This window comes from Mastigoproctus giganteus, chromosome 13, assembly GCF_048544385.1.
Source record: "Mastigoproctus giganteus isolate SK-2022 chromosome 13, ASM4854438v1, whole genome shotgun sequence".
Taxonomy (NCBI): domain Eukaryota; kingdom Metazoa; phylum Arthropoda; class Arachnida; order Uropygi; family Thelyphonidae; genus Mastigoproctus; species Mastigoproctus giganteus.
This window is the reverse complement of record NC_143587.1, coordinates 76,213,923-76,238,450: the sequence shown is the minus strand read 5'-3', so window position 1 is coordinate 76,238,450 and position 24,528 is coordinate 76,213,923. Positions and strand designations below refer to the sequence as shown.

The window sequence follows — 24,528 nt, the reverse complement described above, 5'->3', positions numbered from 1 at the left end:
CGGTTGGAATAATGTTAACCACTATTATAAAATTATTCTCCAGAATGCTGCGCTGTGCAGACGTGATAAAATCTCGTGGAGGTTATTTTGATTTAAAAGCCAGTACAGTTTCAATATTATTCATTTCAATATTTTTGCCTTAAATTTTTCAATGCTTAATAAAAATCCTTAAAATATTTTGTAGTGTTTTGCTGTTTTATGTTAAACATGACAGTGTCATGGCTAATTCTAAAAAAAACCCATTAAACTGTTGTCATACGCTGTGATTCCAAACTTTTAGGCAGGAGTGTATGTGTGAATATGCTATTAAGAAAACAGACATCGTTTACCATGCAGTTTTTATTTTTGCAAACACGTACTACGTATTACTGAGTAGAAATAATTATGTTTTATTCTTAACATTTTGAAATTCTCTTCCGGTTGTGGTCTCTCCTCTTGCAGCTTATCCGAAGCATTTCTGCAATAACAGTAAAAAGAATATTATTTCTGAAGTTATCATTATTTGCTAATTTATGATACTTTTCACAAGGTTGAAAAATATTATAAATTCGCAAATAATTATTATTGGTTTTTATATTTTGGTGTATATCTAAAAATTATTGCAGATATGAAAACAAAGCGCTTAGGAACAAATTTATACAAAAAAATAAGCATAGAAAAGAAAGTTAAAAAATAATAAAAAGGTCATAAAATGAAACGAAATTAATATAAACTGAGCAGGTGCCCAGGAGTTGGCCAACTATGTTCTTATATTTTCTTGTAATTTAGGTTTAATTGGCATAGGTACTGTAGCCAAACTATGCCTGTTATCTCTTATTTATATAAGAAATGGAAAACATATTATTGAGATTAAGGCATTTAAGTAATCGAAGAATCAATCAGATATATTTTCCTCTGTCTATCCTCTATTGTGATTAAATTCTAAATCTCCCTCGAATTCTAAGGTGTGTTTAAATATTACTGTAATAGAGAGAGAGATGGAAGGCACAGTCAATCATCTCGAAGTAGAATGGTTAGCAAAGTATAAACTGGCGATGTTGGTGACCCTGAAAGGATAATATTATACACGACGCTGATGATCTTTTATTTAATAATCCTCTATGACAGTGGCTTACACATTCTGGTCTCCAAGATGGAATTCCTCTTTGTGGTAATTATGTGAGCCACGAATAAGTGACATAACAAACACGATACCGTCTCAGATGGCACACTAATTCTGAGTAAAAAGTTTGTATAAATGTTTTTTATCTGTAGTATTTCTCTTCTGGAAGCCGAAATATAATCAGTTGTTCTTCGAGGATTGTGCGCAGACAGACCGACAGGTTATTAATTTAATTAACTAATTAGAGATTTTTAGTTTTATGTTTAATCTGCATATTTTGATATTTAGAAGAGCAAAATTTGCTGAAACCTCAAAATTTGTTGAATGCTCATATTTTAACTTTCTTTCTTAGATCAGCCGGTATCGTTTCGCAAGCTTCTAACGTATTATCCTAGCCACTTGTTCATGTCTGTGAGTGTACAACATCTGGGTGATCACACTGCAACCTGCTGTAATGTGCTGGATGGTTTCTAGGTACAGGTGGCATAGTCGACATGTGTCATCTGTAACCCCGGGGTCCTGGGCAATCTATTTTCTGTAGTTAGTAGCAGTAATAGTAATAAAGACACGTCATGCAAGAAAGTGTATCAGCTTATGTAGCATCAGCCCAAAAAAAATTTCACGCATCTATTCCCTCTAAAAGTTTGTCGAGTTCTCCTTGAATTTATTTAAGCTATCAACTTCGACAACGGCAGATGGAAGTTTGTTCCAGCAATTAACCACCCACTGGCTACAGGCACATTTCCGCACACCTATTCTACAACTGTCTTTCCACAATTTGAATATATACCCCCCTCAGGTTCGTAATCTGAGCGAGCGGAAAACTCCGATCAGAATTCAGCGTGCTCAACCCATTCAAGGCCTTATACACTTCAATCAGATCAACTCGCAGGTGCCTAATCTCCAGACACTGCAATTTCTAGAACTTAAGCCTTTCTTGGTAAGAGGACCCCTTCGTTCACCTCACCAATCTTTTTGCCCTTTTCTGTACACGCTCAAGCAACTGTACATCCTTCATAAAAATGAGGCCTCCAGACCTGTACACAAGGCGTGGCCTGACCATTGCCCTATACAAAGAGATAATTACTTCCTTTTCCCTCCTATCAAAATTCCTGTATATCATGGACAATACCACATGAGCTGCTCCGCCAGCCTGTCTGCATTGCTCAGAAAACATCATATCTGACTGCACAATTATTCCCGTATATTTTTCATTTTCTACCACACAGTTCGTACATTTCTCTAGAGTTACATTTACCCATATGTAGTACTTTGCATTTATCAATGTTAAACTTCAGTTGCCATTTCTCAGCCCATCTGTCCAAATTTTCTAGATCCTGTTGCAGTAGCACACTTCTATTACTGTCATTAACAACCCTGCTAACCTTGGTATCATCTCTAAACTTCGACATTATGCCTGATATATCTTCATCAATATCATTGAGAAATATACAAAACAACAGTGGGCCCAACACCGAATGCTGTGATACTCCACTAATAACATTACTCCACGAAGAGCAGTGTCATTGATTACCACTCTCTCTTCTTCCACTCAACCACCCTTTTATCCATTGTAGCAATTTACCCTTAATACCATTCTGCTCCAATTTGTACAGTAGTCTTCCATGTGCAACAGTGCCAAAAGCTTTCTTGAAATCCAAATATATGATATCAAAATTATTTTTTGCATCTAGTTCCTTATATGTAACCACATCATAGTATCCAATCAAATTTGTTAGACACGACTTTCCCTTAACAAACCCATGCTGTGTCTGAATTATTGCTGCAGTCTTGTCTAGATGATGCTGCAATGCATCTTTAACCAGTGACTCCATTATTTTCCCTGGAACGGAAGTTAAACTGACTGGTCTCTAATTACTCGTGTCACCCTTAATCCCCCTTTGTGAATTGGAATACATTTGCATATCTCCAGTCCGTGGGGACTTCCCCTGTGCCCAAGGATGCTCTCATAATCATGGCTAAGAGTTTGCTTACTTCTTTTGCCGCCTATATATATATATATATATATATATATATATAAAATTTTTAAACTCTGGATTGGGATTCCAGAGGGTTTTTTTTTTTTTTTGTCTCATAACCTGAGACCTTATGCGTCCATCTACTGGAACTGGCCCGCCTTCCCGTGGTGGGGACGAGTAGCTTGATGCAGCCTTCCTGGTGACAGCTGCTTCTAGGTAGCCAAGAGGTCTGCATAACACAACAATGCAACGTGCATTAACTACACGAACATTACACTATTACACGCTGGCCTGTTTTGCAGTGTTTGTTCAACTTACAAAGAAACGAGGTGGATTTGAACGGACGTTCTAGGAGCCACCCTACCTATATACACACATGTCCTGATCGCCTTCTCTTGTTCGATGAGGTTAGTCAGTCCCCTCCCTCCTTCCTTTAGGAATAAGGTCAATCTCTCGATAACCGACTTAGGGTGGTGTTAGTAGCTCTTGGTCATCATTACGTGATCGATCTCATAATCTCCTCCAGGTCAGTGTGGTTCCAATCTATGATCCTAAAGGAGTACTTTAGTACTGCGACTGCATAAGTGTTTATGGCTGTAACCACGCTCCCGCCATTCAACTTTGATTTTAACATGCTTTCGAGTCACTGATGGTACTTCTCAGTGGGGCGGGCCTTTGTCTCCCTGTGTCCTAACTGGTGGGCCTGCATTATCCCAATAGATATTTGTATGTCTCTCCCTCTATCGTGGCTTCAATATCTTCACCGGCCGTCAGCTGATAATTTAGTCCGACTGGATGTCTTTAATGCAATTCTTGAGTCTTGCGTATTTCTAAGCCAAATTGCATCCTGATGTCAGTTCTCAACTCTTCGGTGATCCGGAGTAGTTGTTGGAGTTGATTCTCAGTTGCGGCATAGGGTTTGATATCATTCATGCGAATCAGGTGAAAACACCTGATTCGCCTGATGCAATAGGTACATGGATAAAAAAAAAATAAAAGATTTACAGGTTTTTCCTCCCTTCTTTTAAAGCAGCGTTTCCTAAACTGGGGTCCTCAGACCAGTTCTAAAGGGTCCGCGAAAGGTTTAGAAAGGGTATCAGGTAATATATACATATCAAGGGCTATCTTTTCTTCATGTCCAATTTTCCTGTAGAAAACTCTTTGGTTTTCATCAATTATTATTATTCTGTTGTCTGTTTTCCCCTGTAACAGCGAAATCTCTTGCTGAATTTCTTGTAGAAGTCTCTTGCAGTAGTTTCTGCAGTAGTTGCTTGTAAAGGTAGTCTTCGATCCTCTAATTATAGTTCTAGTGTTTGCTGTGGATGTTTTTTTCCCTTGTGGATGAGCTTCACTTTTCCAACCAGCTTCTTACTTCTATTAACCCGATGTATTGGGTCAGTTGGCCTATCTTCACTTTTATCTCCTCCCAGGCTGGTGATTTCTTTTCTTTGTATTTTATGTTATGTTGAGCCCTGGTTTCCCTTCCGTCTTTTAAAATCCTTGATTTCGAAGGTAGAAATTAGTCACGGTTTTATTTAATTTAATTTTATATTTATCCTGCTGTGGGTAGTTTGCCATCTCGTCTTCTATCAGCTGTTTATGTTCTCATTATTTTCTGCCGTCATATGCATTCTGTTGGCAGAATTTATCGAGACAAATGTCTATATTGTTAATCGAACATAGTGTAAACAGGTTAACTGCCACAGTTTATTGTGGAGCAACTTCGAGATTAATGTAAAGTTGGGAATGGAAATAATTGCCAGTCATCTAGCTGAGCCATTTGAGGAGCCAGTATTCCAGACTAAAGGACTTGTTGAAATGCGTTGTAGGGGCAGAAGACCATACAGTTGTAGCATATGGAGGTATGGGACAGAGACGAGGGAGGATGTATTTCTTGACCAATTCAGTGTATTGTATACCCGTTAGTTCTTGACAGATTGCCCACATAACAGGTACATTTCTGTTTTTGGTTTAGGAGGTGGACCTGGAAAATCATCCCTTCATCCCATACTAACCCCAGATCTTTGTGCATTTTCACTTTTTGAATTGGTGATCATTTTGATAGTAACATTGATAACATTGCATACCTTATTCCAGGTGAAAGACATTTGAGCCGTCTTTGCTAGGTTTACCTGTAGTTCCTCTGAGGGCAGATATTGTTCAAGCTGTTCGATTTTTTAATTTGCCCAGAGTAGTGCTGAGGACCTGATTTTGGTCAGATGATGTAATGAAGTTTCAGGTCATCATCGTATGACTGGAAATCAGTTTGGGATGCCAGGAAGTGCTCAAGACTTGCATCGAATAAGTTTGAGGAAAGGACTCGATCTTGTAGGATACTCCTATCAGAAAAACAAGTTCTCCGACAGCTGTGATATGTGATGATGGGATATCTAGGCGCTAGTTCTTGTTTAATTATAGGCTATTGCCTATAATGTTGAAGTGATTCATGAGGATGGAGATTAGAACTATTATGTAAATTTTGTCATAGACTGCTCTTATATCAAATAAAATTACATCAAGTGTTGTCTTTCGTTGAGGGATTTCTCCTGAAGGATTTTCTCTCTCTATGGATTATCGTTCGCTGGGAGAAGTCAGTCATGCTACAGCTGAGCAATCAGTAATGGAGAGAGAGCATCGTATAATTCGACCCAAAAGGAGAACGCAAGTGGTCTGTAGACGTGTTGAAGCAGTTTTGAGAAACATGCTATGAATGGAAAGTTGCTTAAGTGTGAATAAAACGAACCCCATCGTCAATATACCCTTCATTACAAAAGTTAATGCACAGCGATTGATGAAGTGATGTCATGCACAGAAACCTGGCATCTTGCGGAATTACAAAGGACTTCCTATAGCAACAAATATCGATATGCATTGTTTTCAGTAGATATAATAATGACATTAGTATAATTCGGAACTGTACCTCCCCAGTTGTGGTAACTAAGGTTCAATGATTTAATCCTGCTTTTTTTGACATTGCGATTAACAAATGATTTCATTGGATTGCAGTTTGAAGAAGTAGAGAGGCACACTTACAAGCCTCTGTGACACCAATGTGACAATGTTTGTCTCTCAATGTACCTTAAAAGGCCGAATTTTTTTATGGAAGTCATATTGTGACAATGATGGACTAGTTGATGTGAACCAAATAATGTGACTGTAGTCAAATTAGAGAGCATGAAATGGCCTGTCTATGGAAACTAATGTCGATTAATCAAGTAATCTTCCAAAGGTGGATAAATATTTTAACTGACACTTCATATTAACTTAAAAAAAAGACTTATTAAAAACATTTCTTTTCAAAATATTGTCGCAATCATCACATTAAATTTAAAATGTAAAAGTCATCTGAAACTTGATTACTTACTTCAAATACTTTTTTAATTTTGTCAGCCTCGTCTGCCAATGGACAGTTTTTCTAAAGTGTAATGAAATTTAATTTAAAAGTAAATTAAAACAAACAAGTATGCAAACCATTTAATTCGAAATAATCAATTCATAAGGAACAAATATTTATATTAAAATTTTTCATAACTTTATATTATGAAATAATATTTGAAAAGTATTTATTATATATTAAAATACGGTTAACTGAGGCATTTTATATCAGTTTGCTCATAGCTGTAACAATTTGAAACCGACAGAAGTTTCAAGAGAATATCATTACATCGCTAGTTTATAAAGTTTGCAAAGCTTTGATTTAAGAAATAAAGATGATTTATCTTTCTTGAAAGGAAATCTGTCTCACAGAAAATTAAAAAATAGTTCAGTGATGATGCCCGTTTGCTCCAAGTTTTCTAATAAATTTAGATTAAGTTGTGGTTATAGTTTTATTCACCATAGTATTATTATTTATTTTGCAAAATTCAAAGTTTTGAAATTTTCAGTTTTAAAATTGAAAATAAAAGTTATTTATACTAGTCGGGACGAACAAACGTTGTCTCGTTTGCTTTTAAGACATCTTAAATTTCATCAGTCTTGTTTATTATTTAAATTATGCTTGGATATTTTGTGAATTCAATAAATAATTTCGGTTTCTAAACAATATTTTATGCTCTTCAGACGAATAAAACGGCATGATAAATAAAAAATTACCTCTAAGTCTATTATATGTATTAGACACGATATAATCATTCGCAGTCGAAATTACAAGAAGTTGAAATAAAAGAGTGTGAAAGTGGACTCTGGTATTCTTTATGTGGAATAAAATTTGTTGAATATTCCTAGCAAGCAGGGATACTCAATAAATGTGCATTAAATTATCAAATATAAATTACAAAAAAAATGTTATTAGTGTAAAATCTTAAAGATTCAACTCACCTCCCATTCTTCTTTTATTTTCTAAATAACGGTATACCAGAAATAAATTAAAACGTGTTCACTTTATAACAATTAAATAACAAATTATATAATGCACTGATATAATAGATAAACTAAAATAGATGCGCGACCATTCAATCATACAATCATTCAAAAGGACAATCAAACTAGAAAGTCAGTTTCTATAACTTATGCCCTCAACCCCAAAGAAGTTTATTTTGCTCAGGAATGTTATTATTTCCGTTTTTTGATAAAAATATTTCTCTTAAATAAACAATATTTTATGCTTTAATATGAATAAAATAGTATAATAAATAAAAATATCATTCTGCAAGACTGTTATATGTAAGAGACATGAGAGTGTCATTCACAACAGAAATTATGAAGAGTCAAAATTAAAGGGTGTGAAATTGGATTCTGGTATCCTGTGTATGGAATAAAAAATCTACAGAGTGGGAGTACTCAATAAATGTACGTTAAATTTTAAAATATAAATCAATAAAAAATTATTTCAACGAGAGAGTTCATAACTGAAAAATCTTAAAAACTTAACTCACCTTCCAATCCACTTTCTTCTCCTGAATAAGAGCATAGAAGAAATAAATTAAAAGGTGTTAATTGTACTACAATCAAATAACAAATTATATAATACACTGACATAATATATAAACTAGAATAGATGGACGCTCATTTGTACAAGCGTATAAACGAACAATAAAACTAGAAAGCCATTTCAATTACTTATAATTCAAACATTTCCAGAGCAGTTCAGTTTCTCGGGAATGTTAATTATTCCCTTTTTTGATTGTGAAACACTGAACTGTTTTTCAAAAAATGATTCTGATCATTTTCCTGGGTTGTACCAACCGCGTTTTAAGGGAAAAGAACAAGAAATCTGGTTAATCATTTGATAACTATTGCAAAATAATGACTGTCAAATCATGCGAACTTTGAAGAGTAGACTACCTTCAACGCAATATTTTTTATAACATCATAAATCAGAGTTTTTGGACCAAATTTTATCAGAAATTAAGCTCAGCTGCCTTCAGTTTGCTAAGAAATCATTTAAAGTTAGCAATTAAAGAATCCTACAAATGAAAAAGTTCTACAAAACATCCTTATAGAAAAAAAAAAACAAAATAGGAAATACTGATTCGGCTCATGAGAAAGTTTCCTGCGGCTGTACTATGGAGGAACAGTCTTAACCAAGCTTCAGCTTATGTGCAATTTTATATACATTTCCTCTGAGTGTTATTGCTTAAATCCTTCCATTCGGGAAAATTATTTAAAGGTAATAAGTTTATTTTTTCTCCTCTTGTACATTTGCACATTTGCTAGATCACATCAGCAACCACTTCGTTTCTAAGCCTTCTGTTTCTTTAAAATTTCTTTCGTGATTTTAAAATAAAGATTTTTTGAAATGATTTTTCGGATTAAACAAGAAATAGAAAGAAAGTTAAAAAAAAATCTTCCTTTCTATTTCTTGTTAATTCTTAATCCCACCATGGACAGTGCTCAGGATGTTGCATGATATTGGTTACCATGGTCGTGACGCCCTCAAGCTGCTAATCATCCCGACCAATGTAAGACGCCGTCAAACTTGTTTTAAGCTTGACGGCGTCTGACATTGGTTTTAAGACCAACCGTTTATGGACCGTAGATCAATGGAAAGCTGTACTTTGGAGTGAGGAATCACGATACTTGGTCTGGTCTCCCATTCTACGATGCCTTGATCGTACCTGTGTTTTGCAGATTCCTCCTGAAACCTACTAGCCAGAACATAATTGTCTCGACAATGAAATTTGACAGAGGAAACGTGATAGTATGGAACTTTTTTTCATGGGTTTGGTTGCGTTGGACAAAACTGTATTAACGGCTAAGGTCTTTTTTATTATGACTGAGGTCTATCTAGACGTCTTGGACATTAACACGTTACCTGCATTGTGGCACCATGTCGGGCAAGCCCAATAACTGTATCAGCAGAACAACGTGCCATATCATACTGCTTGCTAAATTTGCGACGGACTGATATTAATAATAGTAGTAGAAAATAATGCAAGAATCCAAGCTTAGTTTGAGGCATGAGTGTCGAATTTTGTTATTGTTATTTGGTTTTTAGGAGCATTAGCAACTAAGGCCATATTGCTCCGGAGATATGTGGTGGTCATTCCCTGACCTTTTCGCATCCTCCGTATTTGGTGGTCACGGGCTCGAACCCCGGTCTAATCAAGAAGCGTGTGTTACGCACTGCTGCTCCTGCCCACCTGGCTACGGAGGCGCCATGAGTGTCGAAGAGTTGAATTGTCCAGTACAGATCCTTAACCTCAGCACTACGGAGAACCTCTGAGATGAAGTGGATCGTTGGTTGCGTGTGAGGCAGAGACAGCTCAAAAAATATAGCTCACCATTGAAGTCGCTTTAAATGCCAAATTGCAAAAAATATAGGAGGACATTTTCAAAAATTGGTGGAGAATGTTACCTGGAAACTAGAGGCTGCATAAAAGCTAAGGTTTTGTTGTCCTGTAAATTAAAATTATTCTTAATTAAGGTTATTTGTACAGGTGCCCAGATATTAATGATGGGGTAGTAATATGTACAATATGGTCCAAGTCGCTGATGCTCCTAAAACATTACACCAACAAGATTAAAAAGTAAATGGACATGAATACTAAATGAATTCATAGTACTCACCTTCCATTCTTCCAACTTCTTCTTCGTCTAAAAATCAGGGATAAGGAGAGAGAGAGAGAGAGAGAGAATTAAAAGTGATTCGCTCATTCATTCTATTTTATGATAATTTAAAGAGTTTATATAAACTTGTTTGTCCAGCAGCTATTAATATACATTTGCGTATTCAGTGATCGGTTTTATGTTCCTCTGGTTATAAAATATGAGTTTCCAAGTCCAAGCTACTCCATGAAAAAAGCGCTAAAATACCTCCCTCATTGAGGAGATTTAAACTACGAGGAACATTCTATACGTTACAGAACGACTTCAATCATACAATGCATCGTGTATCGTAGCATGCTCTGATAAAGTTGAGACGAATTTACACCCTTCTGTTGGACCTGTAGAGTACTAATAATCAATATAGTAATTCCAAAAAAATACGAACCTTTGTTTAGTATCGAATCGAGTCGCCTTTGTTTCGAATAACAGCAAGCGTGCGACGTAACATGGATTCTATAAGGCGTATTAGCGCGTTTGTTCTAATTGTAACCATTCTTCGAGCAAAGTATCGCTTCGCTTCCAGAAAGCCGAAGAAAGAGGACTTTGTTATTGAATAGCTCTCTCTCTCCAGCATATCCCACACATTATCAAATTAACTGAGATCAGGTGGATTTGGAAGCCCAGGGAAGATAGTGGAAATCTATGTCATGTTCTCCGAAGCATTCTTGCATGATTCTGGAATGACGCGCTGTTGCATTGTCATCATAAACTGAAAGGACAGAATTCATAGGATACCTGGTTCCTGGGCAACGCGAAGCTGTCACCCCTCTCGCTAGTGGACGAACCCACCGCATGGCAGGTATATAGGTACACTGCATTCATAGACGGCAATTCGATGTCAGTATGGATAAACGTCGTGAGTTATCCGACTTTGAAAGAGAGATGATAGTGGGTGCCCGACTATGATTCAATGATCGGTTTTATGTTCCTCTGGTTATAAAATCTGAGTTTCCACGTCCAAGCCACTCCATGAAAAAAGCGCTAAAATACCTCCCGCATTGAGGAGATTCAATCTAAGAGGAACATTCTATACGTTACAGATCGAACTCTGGCCTTTTTCACGCGGTGTGCGGAGGATGGTGACGACACCACTGTGCTACACGTGCAGACAGCCATTCGGAGGGCGACATTAACACAAATCGCCGCCGACTTCAACGAGGGAGGAGCCAGAAACGTCTCCACCACGACCATCCGCGATAATTAGCCGCAATAAGCTATTGGAGCCACCGACCCACCAGAGTCCCATTGCTAACACCACAACACAGGTCTCTAAGCCTCAACTGAGCGAAAGAACATCGGCACCGGACCTTCGATGATTGGAGACGGGTCTCCTGGTCCGATGAGTCCCGTTTCTAGTTATTTCGACCGTACGGGAGGGTGCGCATCTGGAGGAAACCGCACGAAGCTATGCACCGGTCATGTCAACAAGGAACTGTTCAGGTAGATGAACAGTCAGTAATGGTCGGGGCGTGTTCAAGTGGCACACTTTGGGACCTCCAGTACGTCTAGACACATCGCTGAACGGTCCGGGTTACCTGTCCATCCTTGCAGACCATCTGCATCCCTTCATGGTCATTGTGCACCCACAGGGCAATGGACTCGTCCAGCAGGACAATGCGCCTTCCCACCTAGCCACGGTGATTAGAACATGGTTCGAAGAGCATTCTACAGATTTTACCACCATGGAATGGACTCCCCGTTGACCGGACATGAACCCTGTGGAGCACATTTGGGATGCTATGGAAAGGTCCGTTCGAGCTTTGGATCCTCCACCCAGGAATGCGACGGAATTATGGACAGCGGTGCAGCAATCATGGATGGAAATATTTGTGGAACGCTTTCGTAAACTAGTGGACTCAATGCCTCGCCTTGTGACTGCCCTTATCTGGGTGAAAGGTGGGCCGTTACTATTTTGGTATCCCATGATATAAGCGATAAGGCCTATGTGCTCTGGATTCATATTCAATAAAGTATTGTGCCACAGAGAAAAACTGAAAGAAAAAAAAAATAACAGGTTGCAGTTAAAAATACGTTTAATACTTACTATGAACATAAAAACACTGGTAAAAATTTCCTGTATTTTTACCTGTTTTTTTTTTTTTTTTTGTTCAAAGTAAGTATTAAACGTATTTTTACCTGCAACCTGTTATTTCTTTTTCTATCCGTTTTGCTCTGTGGCACAATACTCTATTGAATGGGCATCCCATGATCAGTGTAAAGTTGCCGTCATCTTCGGGATAAAAGTGCAACATTTCAGGGTGCAGAGGACCTGATACAAAATTCAGATACTTCCTTATGACATTCATCGTTCCACCAGGATCAACGAACCCAGTACGTACCAATGACAGCATTCCCTATGCATGGTACCATCTCCAGATTCTTAATCTATCTTTACAAGGCAAGCTGGGTCCATCGTTTCGTGAGGTTCTCGGCACATTCTCTATCTACCATCAGTGAAAACCAAAGTGTATTTTGATTTTTCTGATCACATGGCTTTCTTCCTTTATTCCATTGCCCAATCACAATGTTCTCAGCCCTACATAACCGGATATTTCTGTTTTACTCTGAATCAGGTGGCTTCTGAATAGGAAGGCAATTGCCATACCCAATTATTTCAATTCCTTGCACTTAGTTCAATTCAGGGCCTGTTTTTTACGTACAGTCGTGCTCAGAGTACGACAGCTTCGCGCTTGAAGTAATTTTTCTGCCACATTAAGGCCTTTGAGATGTAAAAGAACCACTCGCATTCTACTCATTAAAAAGCTTTGAGATGGATGCTTTCAAGAAACCTTTTGTCTTTCGTTTCTTGAATTGTGGCTGCTATTAAATGTGCACCCACCATAAGACCACTTTCAGTCTGATAGACCACGCATTTTCCCCATTCTGACTTCAGATTACTTTGCCGTATTTATACTCAAGAGGAAACACGTCACAGATTCAGTTTTCTTTGCTCTGCTTGCAGTTATTCTCATTTATTCTGCCTGTGACTATTAATACAAAGGTTTGTATTTTTTGGCCAGTATGTACTTTGTATATGTGTATATATCATACAGGTAAAGAGAGAGAGAATGATGAATATAAGTTAAGCTTTTAAAGGAAAAGAATGAAGAGATATAGGAAAAGAGTAAAGAAATATATGGAAAAAGTAAAGGAACAAAAGAACTCACAGTGTATATAAAATTCATCCATCAGGCGCATCTCCTCCAGGAGGTTGACTGCCAAGTCTCCATACTGCCCTCTGCTCAGCATTCTTGCAATATTTTTAGTATTTGAACTCTTTCCAATCCCCTACGTTCTCTATGCATGATTTTTTGAGGCTGACCTCTTCCTCTTTTGGCTTCTGTATTTCCTTCATTAGCATTTTTTTTCTGATCGGTGGCCCATATATGCCATTTTCTATTGCTTCCATGTGTTTAAAAGTGTACATTTAGTTTTTCCATTTTCCGAATATCTTCGTTCCACACTTTTCTTTTCCATGATTTCTTCATCATTCTTCTATATTTCCAGTTTTCAAAAGCATTGATTCCTTTCTTCATGCAATTTCTGCTGATGTATGGTCTTCAGTTCTTATGGCTGCTGTTTTGTTCCAGTAAAGATTAGCAATTAGTTACAGATCTTTCTCGTCTATTCCTATATCTTGGAGAGCCCTTATCAGTTTCCCATGGTATCTATGCGTCTCATTAGGTTATTTGACATCCATTATGGTCTGAGTCTGAAATATTATTTCTTAGTTAGTATAAAATGGCTAGTATCTCCCACGATTACTTCCCATTTAGAATTTAGTTAGGTGAATGTATCGAAGATAAGCATTTATACTCCGTGAGATGCAGAGAATTATCTCTTCACAAGCTGACTAATTGGATGTTTTCAGTGCTTTCACTGAAAGACGACTTCTAACCTTCTAAGTCGAGTGACACAATTTGAAATTCAATAAAATGGAAAGGGTGTTAATTAAGCCTAAAGGAATACAACGAGTGTTTTAGTAATCAAGTTAAGGTTCGTTATTCAGCGATCGTAATGATCCGGGCCGAGTTATATTTCGACCTAAAAACAACTCCATGTGGTGATGGTGTTAAATCTACCCGAGTTATTAATGAAGTAATGCAAAGTTCTCGATTGGATCACAGACCTTTGGTCCTTGAGGTTGTCACAGATATTCTCGCAGATATGCCAGACAAGCTGTACTTGCTACCTGGGAGTCTAAAATGCATGGAACTGATATTCGGGTGACTCAAGTCAAGTGGACCCAATTTCGGCGAACTCCGGACGGTCTGTGACAGCCAAATCCTCTGCTTGCACCTTCACGATGGTGAGACTGTTAGTAATCCTGGGTATAACCTCCATGCACAAGTACATGGTGGGTGACCACCAAGGTATGAACCAATGTAAGCAGGGGTCGAGGTGTGGCGCGCATACCACTTGGAGGAATGCCGCCCCTCTATGTTACCAGGCAGTACTAGGTGGTAGATGACTCTCATCAACCGGTGAAATACCACCACTTTGCTTATTGGAGGCTTGAAGTGGTGGAACCCATGTTTAGTCTGTAGAGCTAAGTTCCGGTCAACCCTTCACTATCTCTTCCATCATGCAGTATGATTGATGACTTTTGAGGTTATGATGAACGTCGTGGCGAGATCCAATATTCCTTACATTTCGAGGGTACAGCTCTAAAACGGTGTTCGCAGGCCGGCCGCTAGTTAGTACACCGGACCGAACCTGTTGGTAACTCTAGGAGGCTTCCGGATCACCTAGTGTATAATCTTGCTACCTCTACTCTGCCAGATGGTGACTGGAGGGAGTCCGAGTAGTGTGTATGCGGGGAGCGTTGTCGAGGCCATGTTATGTCAAGGATCTGGGTATATTCTTACAGTGTGTATGCCATATCCAAAAATTTCATTACTTCATACAGCATGTTCCATCCACTTTTTCTTACTATTGAATACACCATGAATTGCCAAACTAATAGAGCAAGCTTATCTGCGAAAAGATCTAAACCTCCCAAGCACTTCCTAATTCATTTTCACAAATATACGTGGTCTCAATTCTAATCTCAACGTCCATTTCCACTTGCAGTCTGCCAAACCTCATGTACTTTTTCTAGCAGAATCTCAGTTATCGGTTGATTCAAATACTGCTCATCTCAGATGCCCAAATTATTCGCTGTATGATTCCTTTCGCCTCAAAGGTGGTACTTGTGCATATGTCTGTTCTGATATTCCCTGTCAGAGACTTGGCAATTTGGAATCTCCTCTCTTTGATCTTCTCTGGCTTAAAATCTCTCTACCTCATTGTGTCAAATTCATCTGTAGTCTCTACCGTTCTCCCAACTCCACTAATCACTTGGAGCTCTTCGACTTCCTCTCTTTTCAACTTGACTTTCTCCAGTGCCAACTTTCCTAACAGTGAGGTAATTTTCCTTGGTGATTTTAATGTTCACAACTCCAGCTGACTTCCGTTTTCTAGTCACACCGACCCAGCTGGTCGAGATGCTGAGGCTTTTTCAATTACTAATGACCTTGCACAGATTGTTCATTTACCTACAAGAATACCGAACAATCCTAATCATACAGCCAACACGCTTGATATTTTTCTCACAAACAACCTTTCTAAGTACACGGTCGAAGTGAGAGGTCCTTTAGGCACTTCAGATCACAACTTTGTGATTGTCTCTTCTCCAATGGAGCCTTTATCTCATGGATATTCCCAACCTCGTGTGTTTTGGCATTACAAGAATGCAAAATGGGATGACCTGCGAGATTTCTTTTCTTCTTTTTCTTGGTCGCATTACTGTTTCAAAACTTCTGATATCAACGTTTGCTCAGATCGTGTCAGTGAAATTATTCTTGTAGGAATGGAATCCTTTATCCCACACACCACTTTAAAATCTCGTCCTTTATCTAAACCTTGGGTTTCCAATAAATGTGCTAAGGCTGTTCAAGAGAAGAATGTTGCATATCGTAATTGACTTGTTTCTAATTCTTCAGTTTCATTTTTTGCCTACACCAAAGCTCGCAACATTTTTAAAGCAGTTATTAATCAGTCCAAACTAGAGTTTGAACAGGTTAAGAGTAGAAAACTTGCTTCATGCCCTAATGGTAGCCGAGCATTCTGGTCTCTTGCCAACGCTATTGGCCGCAACTTTTGCCCATCTCTGCTCACACCTCTCTCCAAACCAGATGGTACTGTTGTCACTTCAGCCAAGGATAAAGCTGACCTGCTAGCATCCCTTTTTTCTTCCAACTCACGTATTAATGATCTTGGTAAAACACCTCCCACCATTCCCAACACGCTCCATTCAATGCCTCCTGTGGTCTTCCGTCAAAAGGATGTTAGAAGGATTTTGACGAGTCTTGATGCTAAGAAAGCTCCAGGTCCCGATGGTATTTCTCCACTTGTTCTCAAAACCTGTGCTCCTGAATTTACTCCTATTCTTTGCCGCCTTTTTTCACTTTCTTATTCCAAAGGTGTTTTTCCTTCTGCTTGGAAATTTGCTCATATCCAGCCAGTTCCTAAAAAGGGTGACAAATCCCTCCCATCCAATTATCGTCCCATTGCAATTATTTCTACTCTTTCTAAAGTAATGAAGAAATCAATTAACTGCCAACTCTTAAACTACCTAGAAACCTTCCGTTTGATCAACGATCGGCAGTATGGATTCCGTCAATGTCGATCCACTGGTGATATTCTGGCTTATGTTACACATTTATGGACTAATTCAGTGGAAAGGTTCGGTGAAACACAAGTAGTTGCTCTTGACATCTCAAAGACTTTCGATAGTGTTAGACATAAAGGTCTTCTAAAAAAATTTCCATCTTATGGTTTTCGAACTGTTTTTAGTAATTGGTTATCCAGTTTTCTCTCTGATCGCTCACTGAGGGTGATGGTAGATGGCTCTATCTTCTAATTTCTCCACTAATGCTGGTGTCCCCCAAGGTTCAGTTCTTTCCCCCACTCTTTTCCTCTTGTATATTAATGACTTTCTTCCATTGACTGGAAATCGTATCCTTAGTTTTGCCGATGATAGCACATTGCGTTCTACTTTCCATTTTGAGAAACCTTGTCCTGCTCAATCAGCTTCACTTCTCGAAAATCTGCTACCAAGTCCTTAAATGCCGATCTTCAGGTAATTCTCCAATGGGGCAAAGACAACTTAGTTGATTTCAACCCTTCTAAAACTCAGTCTTGTCTTATATCTCGCAAAACGGATTCTTCTGCTCCTATGCTTATCTTTAGTGACACTCCGATTTCTGGGCAAAATGATATATTTCTTTTGGGGATTACCCTGACTTCTAATCTGTCTTGGTACAAGCATATTACAAATATTGCTTCCTCTGCATCTAAAAAACTTGGTTTTCTCTTTCGCTCTCGGCGTTACTTTTCTTCCAAACAGCTGCTCACTCTGTATAAATCGCAAATCCGCCCTGCCATGGAATATTGTTCCCACATCTGGGGTGGTGCCCCCAAAACCTCTCTCAGGCTTCTAGATTCCATTCAGAAGAAGGCAGTTAGGTTAATTAATGATTCATCTCTAACAGAGTCTCTCCACTCGCTGTCTCATAGATGTACTGTTTCTGCTGCATGCCTCTTTTACAGATACTTCCATAGGCACTGTTCTTCTGAATTGGCTTCTATAATTCCTACTCTCTCTTTCAAAACAGTCCGAACACGTGCCGCCACCAGCCAACATCCATTTACTGTCCAACTTCAAACCCACAGAACCAACTTTTCATCTTCCTCATTTATTCATTCAACTGCCGTTTTCTGGAACAACCTTCCTTCATACGTATTTCATGAAAATTACAATCTACAGAAGTTCAAGTCCAATGTCAACAAATATCTTCTTTCGTCTTCTCAATCTCCCACCCAAGCACGGTGTTTGGGATTTATATAAAAAAAAAAAAAAAAAAAAAAAAAGAGAGAGAGAGAGAGAGAGAGAGAGAGAGAGAGACTAAATAGCTATATGCTTAGAATATTTATTAAAGCAGGGACTATGTCTAGTTGAGACAACTGATGGAGTCATTAAACACGCAATCCTTTTCGAGATGAGATGAAATTTGTTTGATATTAAAGTCAATCAGAGAAACTAGGGACAACGCAGTTTTCGTACAAGTTTGAATCATTAAGATTTATTTAAGAAATATGGGCTAAAAGGTATTCTAGAAGGTGTACTAGTTGGTTAAAAGGTGTTCTAGTTTAAATCCATATATCATTTTTATTAATGGTTCTGATCGGTCCTGGGAAGAAAAGGATACGTTGAAAAATTTTTATCTGCGAAATTTGGTTGATTTGGACATTGAAAAGGATAAATAAATTTTTTAAGGATTTTAAGGGGCTCTTTTCTAAGTGGAATAAATTTGTTTCATGAAAATATCAGAAAAAGGCAACTACACCATCTAATTCTACAATCGGATATTGTATTTCCTTTTATTATCCGCACTTTATTGGAAAATTTAGACCATATCTTCTTGTGACACGAGAAACCATAGATTTAAGTACTTTTATTTAATGGCATTATGTTACTATGCTTTTGACATGAATACACTACAGAACCTTTTTCACAAGAAGGAAATGATCTGTTCGTATTGTACAAGTAGTATTCACACTTATCACAAATGAAGAGAAGAAATAACAGATAATAATGTAAATCCATATCTGTATTATACTCTAAAATGTGTGGGGATTGCTAAGCGTTGACCGGGACCACCCATAGTACAGTGAATAAAAAAGAATAAGTGGTTTATGCGGTACTGAATTGGGGGAACAGACTCTCCATTTTGTGGATTCTCGTGTGACTTGTTCTGAAAATTCCTTCGAATACGAAAAGGAATTTTTATAGGCCTTTTTCACAACGTGGCTGAGTTAGTCAGTCTCAGGCGAGAGTAGCATCATTTTTTCTCCGCGCGACGATTCTCATAGCAAATATCAGATCCAGACACGAAATGCTCTTTTTAATTTATTGGCTTTGCATTTCATATGAGCCAATATATCAATCATCTCATCCTCCTTTGCTTCTCGATTCACTTCAGACCACGGATGGACTGCTCAACTGGAGGCAAAAAAAACGTTTCTCGGGAGAACTCTGAAGACCTGTTAACTTTCTTAGAGCGTAAGAAAAATAAAGAGAAGAAGAAGAAGAATGAATATTACTTTCAAATTGACAGGATTCCAAGCTTTTTGTACACGGTGTGTGAAGGCTAGCGAGTTATCCGTGTGTAACAAATCGATAGTAATATAATTTGTGCTGAAATTTATATACTTCGATAGTAATATAATTTGTGTGGACAGACTTCACTTCTACATTATGTTAAATCAAGTTTCATAATATTCCAACTCATACGTGTGAAAGGCGCAACTAGATATCCTAAAATCATCTTATAACTTCAAAACTGTCCGTTTTTGTTTTGTTTGTTCAAAGCGTCAAATGGTTAATGGTGCTACATTACCTTCTCATCATCGCACATGTCTTCGACCACCTGTTTTGAGCTTGTGGCACCGCCAAAACAATTCTTGAGCGTTTCCTAAATAAAAAGATCAAAGAAAATTGGATGACGTATAATTTAGAATTAGTTAATTAATTAGCAGACGTTTATTCATTAACTAATTAACCAATTCTTAGTTAATTATTTAATTATTAAATAGAAAATGATTTTATTCTACATTGTCATTCTCAAAAAAAAAAAAAAAAAAAAAAACATTATTTCGTCGTGTTGTTAACTCTAATTTTGATAAAACTAAAAAAATAATAATTGTGCTTTAGATTCAGAGTTTTAACAAGCATTTTACACCAGACGTATTTTGTGTCCGAAATAAATACTCTGTGAAACAGCTTGAAGACCGCTGATCTACATGAATTATAGTATGTGCCGGATGATTGCAAATACACTGCTCGACAAAATTAACAGAATACGTAGAAAACGTGCTGTAACTCCGGTAGCTTGGACTCGATAATTTTGGACTCGATACAAGATGCTCTAAAATATGGTTACATGACATCAGTATGGCGTACGATCCCATCCAATGGCTGAACAGTCCTGACAGCGGTGAACCATGTTCGATGTAACTGTGTCTATAGCATTCTTTGGCAACAAATTCCATTCTTCCACCAGCACAGATTTTAGTTCAGCGTGGTCGAGGAGGTGGCTGTCGGCGTGCAATGCGATGTCCCAGAGCGTCCCACACATATTAGATCCGATTTAAGTGTTATCATCGCGCTGGCCACAGCAGTCATTGGATATCTTCAGTTTAAAATATTCCTCCACCACTGTACGTGCAAATATTCATCCATCACTGTATGCGCAGTAGTGTTGTCGCGCACTACTGGCACTACGATTGTTAACAGGATTACTGCAACACATACATCTCATTTCAGCAGCAATAATCCTGGAATAATATACCAATAAAGTGGTAACACACTGAAGGTGGTGAAGAACGAAACAGATGTAGAGATAATTGTACTGTACAGTTCAACGTGATATACTCTCATTTTAAGTTGTGTTTCCCAAAAAGAATTGCGATGGTTAGAGTTTGTTAACGAAGTCTATTGTAGTTTGTTGAAGTCTGTTTTTAATGGCTGTTGAACTGTCTTCAACAGTTCAACAGTCATTTTACAAAGAACATAGAGAACACATAACGATTATAATTAAAGTTTTAAAAGGCTGTGATCAACTGAATCAAAAGCCCTAGAGGACCACTGCAATCAACGTCAATCCAGTTCCTCCAGCTTCCAAAATGCAAGGCGTCATATAGTCTAAATCGATGATGTGCATGCGACCCAATCACAATACTAACTAATACCAAGAGACCTTTTAAATCAAGAATCACCTGTGCTTTCGAGTTGCTTAAGTAATGTGTATTTATTTGAAAAAAAAATATAACTACATAAGGAATTATAACATGGCAATAAATTCAAAATTACAGTCAGTATTACGATGGTATTAATAATGCATGCATTTAAGAATAAAATATCAAGTTACCTCTTTCTTATCTAATGGTATGACTTCGTCCAGATAATTTGCACACTTCCCTTTTGCATCAGGATCCGCTAAACATTAAAATATGAGCAATATAGAAATGTATCCGTCATTATCTATGAATAAAATTATTCTACATCTCAACTATTTCCATTCTACACAATGCATTATAGTTCAATCCGCTTATTGCTAAGCAAAATGTCGGCTACCACCTTCAGATGTTAATAACATAATTATATTATTCAATGCCAAACAAGTTGTAATTGCTGTTTTATATATTGATAACATCAGTGTAACGTTTGGATAAACAAATATATCGACTACACGTGCCTATTATTTAACGGAAGAACGGTTCAAATACCATCGATGATCTATGATATGTAAAAAGTAATCGATGATCTACGATCTGTAAGAATTAATCGATGATCTATGGTCTGTAAGCTGGGAACCCCACTCCTCTGAACTGTGGGAAAAAATATTGCAATAATAATAAATAGATATACGTGCATCTTATCATATAAAGGTCCTAGCGTTTCGTTGTGTAGGAGGTATTGTTCTTTTGTACTATAAAATTACTTCAGCTAATTTTCAATCTGTTTAAATTTAGTTTAGCTTAATTGCAATCAAATTTTCTATCGCTTTCAATTAATTACACGGGAAATATTAACGAAATTAAATTGTTGAAAGTGTACTTCGTCTGTGTGGGCATAATTAATTTTGAATTTAAAAAGCTTAGGTACATCACTGCTCTTTGTAAATTTTAATCATTTTGGGGTAAAAAATAGATTCAACCAGCAGCCTTAAATAGAAAATAAATACATTTGTGCTTACGTCTTCTATTTTAATCAAGATCTGTTTAGATCGAAATTTAAAAGATTTTGATATTATCCGTTTCATGACATATTGACCATGACATTGGTTATTTCTGGATGACGCACTGCAATCACTTCTGTCATATTCAAACAGGGTAATACAATGAAGGAAACAAGCGCCTGTTGTAGGAAATCATCATCAAAAAGAGTAACATTACTTACCGCACATCTTATCTCGTTTTTCTTTCATTCCTTTAAAGTGTCCCTTTCCTATAACGATGAGAGTGGCGACGGCTGCCAGAACCAGAAAGACCTTCATCTTGTAAGTTATTCTTCTAAACAGCAAACAATCAGAAAAGACGAAGGTACTTGGGGTTTATATATCTACAGAATGTGTTTATTCAGGTTAAAGATGGTGGTTTCCTGTATGGGAAAGGGAAATCCTTTTGGGTATGCTCAGGAGCACTGCATGCATGCGGGCAATGCTAGTCACGAGAAAGGAAATTCATTGTTTAATGTGGGTGCTTTTCAACTCCACGCAATCCCTAAAGAAAAGGTCCGTTAATTCAGAGGATCCTATGAAACAGCAAAACGATGGAAAACTTCTGAGGCTACAAAATACGTGTCAGTTTACTTACTCGCTATTGGTGCGCACTATGTAGCCCCATTATTATTACTGTTATTATTAATGCAGCTAAGCTTAATAAAGAACTTCAAGTTTTTTGAGGTCATGACGCCATTGCACAGTATAGAGATGTAGCTTTTCACCTGAATAAATTTGACCTGCTCATCAATAATTCTAGGACTTTCCGATTTCTTTTTCTATTAATTCTCAGTCTAGTACCAAAGGAATAATCAAAACCCTGGATTATTGATGAGATCATTAACGTGATAAAAGACTGGCAAATTGTGTAAATAACGCAAGTATTGTCCCTCAAAAATATTACAATTATAATTTGTTATGAAATTCAGATTAAAAATCAAAAAAAGGCTTTCTTACTGGAACATTCACAGATAAAAAATATAACTTGAAGGAGAGGTGGAAAGGATCATTGAGGTTATTAATAAGATGAACAGAAATTGTTCATCTTATTAATACTAGCAAATGTTCGATAGGACACCATGGACCTTCCTTGCAACCTGTCTACAATGCTAGGAGAGCTTCGTGCCTGACCGTATCGTAACTCCCAAGTCCCTTTCTTTCACTACTGACTTTAGTTCAACTCCACCAAGTGATATGTTATTTTGCGGTTGCTGTTCCCCAGGTGTAAAACCTTGCACTTTGCTGGTTTAGAGCATAGCTACTACTTTTCTGACCATCCCTGAAGTTTATCTAGGTCATTCTGAAGAAGCTCTGCTTAGCGGCGATCTTTATGTCATCTGCAAATTTAGACATCACGCCCTCTATCCCTTCATCGATGTCGTTTATGAAAATTAAAAACAACAGTGGTACCAAATCCCAAAACTAATCCTTGGAGAACCCCCACTTCTTGCATTAACTGTGTCTTTATCATTAGCATTAGTAGTGGAAAATGACGCAAAAAAGGAAGCTTATACAAGCCAGCCAAAAAAAATCCACTTTCCCATCTCACACATCCGTTCCCTCTAACAGTTTGCTTAGGTCTTTCTTGAATTATTTAAGCTATCAACTTCTTCAACAACAGATAGAAGTTTATTCCAGCAATCAATTGCCACAGGCTAGAGGTAAATTTGCACGGTGTATTCAGCAATCCCCCTTTCTCAGTTTGAATTTATGCCCCATCATATGCATAGTGTGAGCAAGAAGAAAAACCCCATCAATCAGCATTGAGCTTGCTCAATATCCATTTAAATCTTTAAACTCCACAATCAGATTACCTTGCAGGTGCTTATTCTTCAGATGCTGCAATTTACAGAACTAAAGCCTTTCTTGCACCCCTTTGTTCCTCTCACTAGCCTTGTTGTCCTTCTCTCTACTCGTCCTAGAAACTCTACATCCTTCCAAAAATGAGGCCTGCAGATATGTATGCATTACTCAATGCTTGGCCTAACCATTGCCTTATACAAACGGATAATCACTTCATTTTCCCTACTAGAAAATTCCTCTTTTTTCATTGGCAAGACCCCATGATCTGCTCTGTCAGCCTGTCTGCACTGCTCAGAAAACTTCATATCTGACTGCCCAATTACCCCAGGTCTATTTCATCCATTCTCTACCAACCTGAGTACAGTAACCCAATATGGGAATGACTAAAGTAATCGTTCATGTGTGAGCGTGTCAAATGTTTTGCTGAAAATTAAATAAACAATGCCGAAATTATTCTCTGAATCCAGTTTACGAGTGACCCTGTCAAAATGGATAACCAGATTTGTTAAACACGATTTTCCCTTTACAGAGCCATGCCGCATTTCTTTCAGAATTGATCCTGAACTCTACCCTTGACCATTGCCTTCATGATTTTGCATAGTACTGAAATTAAACTGACCGGGCGATAATTTCCCACTACACTCTTAGAACCAGCCCTGTATTGTAGATACATTTTCACTTTTCCAATCAAAGGTATATAATAAAAAAAAAAGGCACCATAAGTGTTTCTTGACCATCTGTATCAACTGCTTGGAAAGTTTCATATGTGACG

At 37.6% G+C, this 24,528-nt stretch overlaps 1 protein-coding gene across 2 annotated transcripts; it reads right to left on the bottom strand.

The window, feature by feature from the left end:
• Nucleotides 1–366: 366 nt before the first annotated feature.
• On the bottom strand, nt 367–22,258 carry LOC150076192 (uncharacterized). Of its 2 annotated transcripts, XM_090387518.1 has the most exons (8): nt 22,133–22,258; nt 21,102–21,169; nt 19,572–19,646; nt 10,090–10,116; nt 7,956–7,976; nt 7,399–7,419; nt 6,446–6,496; nt 367–457 (listed from the first exon to the last, which is right to left on the bottom strand). In XM_090387518.1, the coding sequence occupies exons 1-8, from the start codon at nt 22,227–22,229 to the stop codon at nt 443–445; spliced, it is 375 nt and encodes a 124-aa protein (XP_090243644.1). In that variant the 5' UTR covers nt 22,230–22,258; the 3' UTR covers nt 367–442. The 2 variants fall into 2 exon arrangements, with proteins under 2 accessions (XP_090243644.1, XP_090243645.1); XM_090387519.1 differs by lacking the exon at nt 7,399–7,419.
• Between the last annotated feature and the right edge of the window lie 2,270 nt (nt 22,259–24,528).